This window comes from Triticum urartu, chromosome 5 (assembly GCF_003073215.2).
Source record: "Triticum urartu cultivar G1812 chromosome 5, Tu2.1, whole genome shotgun sequence".
In the NCBI taxonomy this organism is placed as follows: Eukaryota; Viridiplantae; Streptophyta; class Magnoliopsida; order Poales; family Poaceae; genus Triticum; species Triticum urartu.
In genome coordinates this window covers 457,796,185-457,802,860 of record NC_053026.1, presented here as the reverse complement: position 1 = coordinate 457,802,860, position 6,676 = coordinate 457,796,185, and the positions used below count along the sequence as shown (strand labels likewise).

General features: G+C 51.4%; 2 protein-coding genes across 2 annotated transcripts; both read left to right on the top strand.

The window, feature by feature from the left end:
• Nucleotides 1-411: 411 nt before the first annotated feature.
• Nucleotides 412-2,944, top strand: LOC125509806 (phenylacetaldehyde reductase-like). The gene is made up of 6 exons (XM_048674832.1): nt 412-633; nt 731-900; nt 1,198-1,383; nt 1,621-1,783; nt 2,207-2,396; nt 2,489-2,944. The coding sequence occupies exons 1-6, from the start codon at nt 519-521 to the stop codon at nt 2,697-2,699; spliced, it is 1,035 nt and encodes a 344-aa protein (XP_048530789.1). The 5' UTR covers nt 412-518; the 3' UTR covers nt 2,700-2,944.
• A 738-nt stretch (nt 2,945-3,682) lies between these two features.
• LOC125509807 lies at nt 3,683-4,933 on the top strand (the record flags this gene model as incomplete). Its single annotated transcript, XM_048674833.1, is given in 1 exon segment — nt 3,683-4,933. A coding segment is annotated over 1 exon segment (483 nt), but the record flags the coding sequence as incomplete, so codon positions are not given.
• Between the last annotated feature and the right edge of the window lie 1,743 nt (nt 4,934-6,676).

The following is a 6,676-nucleotide window of genomic DNA, read 5'->3' as shown; positions in this document are numbered from 1 at the left end:
AAACCTTAAACTCCTTTTCCCCCTCTTAATTAATGAATGAGGCAAGTCTTTTGCCTCCTTTCAAAACAAATGTATAAAATACTCTCTTCATCTGCCGTGTCAAAAACGCTCTTATATTGAGATGGAGGGAGTAGAAGATGTTCTTTTCAATCCATACTAGTAGAACAACAATAGAACAACATGTCAACACAATTTGCGTGCACGAGGACGTGCGTAGTGCATGACTGGTAACAACCAGAAAGCACCCGAGGCATTTTGGCACCAATCAGCCGGCGACGAAAGCGCGCGGTGCGATGATTCCAATGCGGACGGCACCCGATCTGCTCGTTGCTCGTCTCTACCCTGGTCGCGAGTGGTCTTTGTTAGGTCTCGGCATAATTTTTTGACGTCGATTTGCGCCGTGGAGTCCACCGGCCGGCTAGTGGCTCGACAAAGTGTCAAGTCGGCAAAGCTGCGACGGGGACATAAAGAGCCGACGACGCGGCAGCAAGCCATCCCGTAGGAGAAGGACGAGGAGGATGGCACCACCGCGGCGCGTGTGCGTGACCGGCGGCGGCGGGTACATCGCCTCGTGGCTCGTCAAGCTGCTCCTCTCCCGGGGCTACGCCGTCCACGCCACCGTCCGCGACCCATGTAGGCACGCCGCGTCCGATCTGATTCTCCGGCGTCCTCGCCTCTATTCTCCGTCCTGCTCACACTTCGCCGGTTGACGTCCGAATGTTTGGTTCAGGTGATTCCAAGAACGCGCATCTGATGCAGCTAGACGGGGCGGCGGAGAACCTGCGGCTGTTCAAGGCCGACGTGCTGGACAGCGCCGCTCTGGCCGCCGCCGTGGAGGGGTGCGAGGGCGTCTTCCACGTCGCCTCCCCCGTCCCTGCGGATAAGATCCTCGACCCTGAGGCTAGTACACATTTGTCGACATCATATTATCATTACCAATTCACGGTGCAGCATTAGGGAATTGTTCAACTGAATTTGGGCTTTGTATTCGTCTTTTTAACTGTCGATGCAGAGATTAATTTATCATCTGTACCTTCACTTATGTATTTATTCGTGATTCTTCTAAGAAGTGTGCTCATTTTCTAGAGTAATAGACTCCTAGGACTTACTGCTGCTGAGACGATTACAACTTGGTGTTATTGGAACTGTACAATCCTTATGACTGTTTCTAATTTTGTGCTAAATTTAACTGTGCAGTCAGAAGTGATGGTGCCTGCTGTGAAGGGCACCGTAAATATTCTTGAAGTGTGTTCATCTATGAAGGTTCAGAAAGTTGTGGTGGTGTCATCCACTTCTTCTGTTCATTTTAACCCCAACTGGCCTCAGGGTAAACCCAAAGATGAGAGTTGCTGGTCCGACAGAAAAATATGCGTGGATAATGAGGTTAGTAATAATGTTTAAAGTTAAGAACCAATCACAACTTACATTATGATATAAGTAGCCTATTACACATGAGTATATTATATGGTATCTTTACATAATAATATTTTGGTATTTCAATTTTCGTTGCTGATCCGTGACATGTTGATTTCTTCAGCGTAAGTTGATAATTACTCATAAACTACAAATCATTGCAGCGTCTGAGGACTAAGTTTGACCCTTTACAATTTCTGTTTGCAGCTCTGGTACTGTCTTGCTAAAACTGTTGCTGAAGAAACAGCCTGGGAATATGCAGAAAAGAATGGGCTAAATGTTGTCACAGTATGCCCTTGTGTTGTTTTAGGCCCACAACTGCAACCCGTTGTCAGTACCAGCAGCGAACTTCTCGTCTATGTTATAAAAGGTCATCTCGTTATTTCCTTTTCCTCTTGCTAAGTTGCAGGAGCATCTTTTATTGGTCGAATATGCCATGTCTTTGGGTAGGCAAAATTCAGTAACTACTTGCCAAGATTCAATTCTTGTAGACAGTTTTGGATGGGCAAAATTCAGTAACATCTTTGGATGGGCTCGAACAATTTTGAAGGATTCAATTCTTGTAGACAGTTTATTCTTGTTTCAAATGTAGTTCTTCGATCACCCGCAAAAAAAATGTAGTCCTTTGAAACGAAATAATTAGCTTGTTAAAATGGTCACTCCTATGAAAATTCCCTTTGAGTGACTCATTCCAATAGAATTTTGAATGAATTCCAACATGAAAAATTCTTACAGTATGTCGTCGAAAAGCTACTTTTTTGTTGGCTGCTGAAATTCTGTTAATTCAATGCAGGAGGTCCTAATGCGATGAAGGACATGCTGTTGCACATAGTCGATGTCCGTGATGTGGCCGATGTGTTGCTTCTAGTATATGAGAAACCAGAATCATCCGGGAGATATATCAGCGCACCAAATTACATTACCACAAAAGCCATGCTGGAGTTGCTGAAGAAGACGTACCCTGACTACAATTATGTAAACTGGTGGGTAACTTCTCTTATCAAAATGGTACATTTTTTTCCTGAACGGCCGTGCTTGTTTACATGGTTTGAACAGCTCTATTTGATTTTTGCAGCAAGTCTGAGCTGGATCATAACTTTCCTATCACCCCAATCTCGTCTGCAAAGCTGAGGAATCTGGGCTGGAAGCCAAGGGAATTGGAGGAGACGCTCCTGGATAGCATCGAATACTACCGGAAGACGGGAATTCTGCAGGATGGCGAGGGAGAGGGACACGCTTGCCGCCTACCTGATATCTTCCGGTTTTTTCATGCCTCCGAGGAATGATATGCCATTCTGCGTGTGACGTTGCTGAATTTCTGATGACGTTATGTTGTAATGACAAAGCTATCAATCTTCAAGGTGATCTCACGATGTGACTAGTGATGCGAGTGGAGACCCATAGATCTGTTGGGTAGGTAGCCTATTCCCCATGCGCCTTTGTAAACGAATAACTGCGATGATGCTGTGTCGAGATCTCTGAATCTTGTCCCTGCAAGTGTCGAAAACTTCAGTTATGTCGCGTGCCGTTTCGTCAGGTTATGTTTGGCCTCCTCCGTCGATCTCCTATCCAACCGTCTACACTGCACCATACAGCTTCGTGACAGGGTGATGTCATATTCAACGTTGATCTCCGATCAGACGGCTCATATCCTCTCTTGGGTCCTGTTTAAAATCTGGCAACGGGCACTGTTTACTTTATGCTCTTAGCTTAATTATGATTACCTGTAATGCCTATAAAAGTTAACACCTAGGTGTCGTGTCCTGGCAGACCTCTTATATTCAACTCTGTGTGTGGCAAGACCCTAGGAATCGAGTGCATAAATCACCAGTTTCGCTGTCTGGAATTTCATTTGTGTTTGATACTGAGTTCAGATAAGTCTTACATTTTGATATCAAAACAGGAGACATATGGTCGCCCTCCTCTGGCGACACGGGGGAGCCCTCGCCGCCACCACTAGCAGGCCTCTCTGCCGCCCTCCCCCGCATCGCCGCCGCCGAAGGGCCGGCCGACGAAGCCGCGCCGGGCCCTAGGAAGGCGGCGGCGGGGCGGATCTGCCTCCTCACGCCCCCGAGCTCGCCCCCACTCCTCCGCCCCGCACCACGCCCCCACCCACGCCGTGGCTGCCCCTGCTGGTCCAGCGGCGCTAGATCCGGTCCTCCATGACAACCTTCTGCGCGGATCCGGCCAGCAGCCCCCCGACCATCCTCAGCCGCCACGGGCGCCACCTCTCTCCCTCGCGCGCCTCCCCCTTCGCCCGCGGCCCCGAGACCCCACCCGACGCGCTCTCCACCAGCTGCTGCACGTGCTTGCCGGCCAGCGGAGGTCCCGGAGCTCCTGGTCGTTGCCATGGACGCTCCCCTGCAGCCATCCCCACCCCTCGCGGCGGCGCGAGCCAGCCTCTGCTGGTGCCGCTTCTGGCCATGGGTGTGGTGTGGGACCTACGGCCGGTTGCGGGGGCGTTTGCGGCCTGTCTTCAGTGCAGGCGGCCCTCCTCGTCCCCGGCGGCCCCTCCTCCCCCTTGGGCCACGGTGACTGCTCTTGGGGGATGCGGGGATGTGTCTGTGGTTGTGCCAGACACGGGGCTCCTCACGGCAGGCATTTGCTGGCGATGCTCTGGTCCCGACAGCCTAGGCCCGCGTCTCCCCGGTGTCCTTGGTTGTCGGCGTCTCTGCCGGGCATCTCCGGCCTCGGTGACCATGTAGCTGCGTCCATTCCAGCTCACCTGGCTCGTCGACATCTCGACGGCTAAGGCCACGGCAGTTCGGATATGCGTCTCTCCAGTCCTAGCTTGCCGGCGTTGCTGGACGCCGTCGTCCTACCCCCGCGTGGTTCGCTTCGTGGCTTAACCCATCATATACGCCTCAAAGCCTCCTCCTTTTGCCAGATCCAACGCCCGTGGGTTCTGAGGTGGTGCCATCCTCCAACGGCAAGTGCAGCCCCGCCAACCCCGTCCCGAATGGTTGTTCCGACCAACGTTGGCTTCCTCATCTTCGATTCCAAACTCGGCGGCTATGGGATTGCTCAGCTTCTGGCCAGGGAGAGATCCCTGCTCGGCTTGTCGGTGCTGGCAGTGACGGCGCCCGCGGGTGTTGTTTCCTTTTTGGAGGCGCTGCCAAGGCCTTTAGCTTTGCCCCTCTTCGAGCTCAGGGGAAACCTTAGGTCTGGTTCCTCCGGACCGGATAGCGATGGCGTCTCGGCGTCGTATTCCTTCTCGAAGGTGTTATCTTGCTTGCTCGCGGTGTCCCCGGTGTTGGCTCGGATGATGTTGGAATTCTTGTTGGTTCGGCGCTGCCGGTGGTGGTTCGGGCTTGACGGGTTTAGTTGTGATGTATCTTCTATTCGGGCTGAGCATCCCTTGTCTCTCTGCTCCAGACACCATGTTCACGTCTGTCTGCGTTCGTGTCATGTGTTGTATCCTTTATGCTCATTCTATTCCTTCTATCAATGAAATGATACGCAAGCATTATGTATTCGCGAAAAAAATAGGAGACGTATAAAAACATCTTACATTTTGATACAGGTTGTACTATCATGCATCCATTTCATTGAGACATCACAACCGATATCATACGGGCATCGAGGGCATCCATTTCATTCGGACGCACGGCGCTAGTATTATGTTCTTCCCACAACCATATCCTCAGTGGTAGAAGTCCGAACATTGTTGTTCTTGGGACACTCCATACAGTGGCATTACAGCTTACAAGAGTTAGACCATAAAAGTGATGATGCCCTGTCACCACAGTTGACTCACTGATCACCAAGTCAGACGGAAGCGATGTGGAAGCCGGCAAGGACGCGCAACTGAATCCTGCACCAACCTGGCTTTCCTGCAGCAGTCGACGATGTCCGAGAGCAGAAGAGTTTCTTGTGATCATGAAGAGACTGAAGGACCAATATATTTGCATGATCTAAAACGTCTTATATTAATTTACATAGGAAGTAACACATGTGTTGAAGTAGATCGAAGGACCGCCGACCGAGGTACGAAGAGCTGCCTCAGTGAGGCGGGCGGCGGTCATGCCCAGACTACGGGTCATTCACGCGCGCATAATTGTTGATCATGGAAGACTAAGATCGGTCAGGTTGCGTGAAACCGGCGGTGAAGATTCTCTGACTTGCTAAAGCGAAGGCAGACAAAACACTGCCCTTGACTTTGCCCGTCATCTTGGCCGTTGGATCGAGAACGAAATGCCCAGATCTGATGCAAGAGTGCCACTGAAACAGCACCTGAACAGTGATATGAACAGGACCCTCGGACAATGATCTGAACAGTACGGCGTGAACAGAGCCTACGCCACAGGTCCGATCTGGATGATTGTCTCTTTTTTTCTTTTGAAAGGTGGGTGACTGTCCTTTGATCCAACGGCTCTCCGAGAAAGTCAGAGGTACTGTTGCCTCTTTTGATCCAACTGTACTCTGTCTCAAGTACAGTTGTCCTGACTAATTAGGCCATGCACTGTACATCTTTGTACGTGCCATCTGAATCCACGCCAGTGTCACCGTCGCCGTCAGGCACCCTGTATTAATATATATACCAGTAGCGTACTTACTCGGAGGAGTTGTTAATTAGCCAAGCGTGCCGACGAGCAAGCTTGAAGGTGGCTTCGTAGTAGGTTGTGACGAAGACGACGTATCGCCGGCTGAAAGCTGATAGATACGGTCCATCTGCTGCCTGCTGGCTGGCGGCTATACTAGCGCGTTCTTGACTTCCGGTACTTGGTATGCCGGGTCCATGGTGGACTCGACGTCAGTAAACAGATGCAACGAGGACTAGCTAAGTGGACTCAGCTAGGTTAACAAATCAATCCATCAGCTGCCGGCATGCTTGGAGGCCATATAGTTATATATGGTTCTAGTGAGGGCCCTACCTAACAAATTAGATGTTTAGGAGGCCACGAGGGTGAGCGTGGTTGTACCCACTAAGAGCATCTCTAGCAGACCCTGTAAAATCCCGATCCACATAAATCTTTTGTAGTTCGCGGAAAAGGGTATATGCAGGCCGGCGCAGGCGCGGATAGACTCAGTGTCGGAGTAATGGGCTACGGGTAGCCTAACCCGAGTCCCTGAGCATTTCAAGACATCAGGCCGGCTGCACCCCTCAAGCGTCAAGGACGAAGCGCCGCCTTCTGATAGCCGGCTGGCTCAAGCGGCCGGCTGGCAGAGGACGCCAAGCACCGGAAGGCGGCTTCCAAGACGAGCCGACTCCTAGTAGGCGGCTTCCCGAGAGGCCGGCTCCTGGCAGGCGGCCCACGACGCC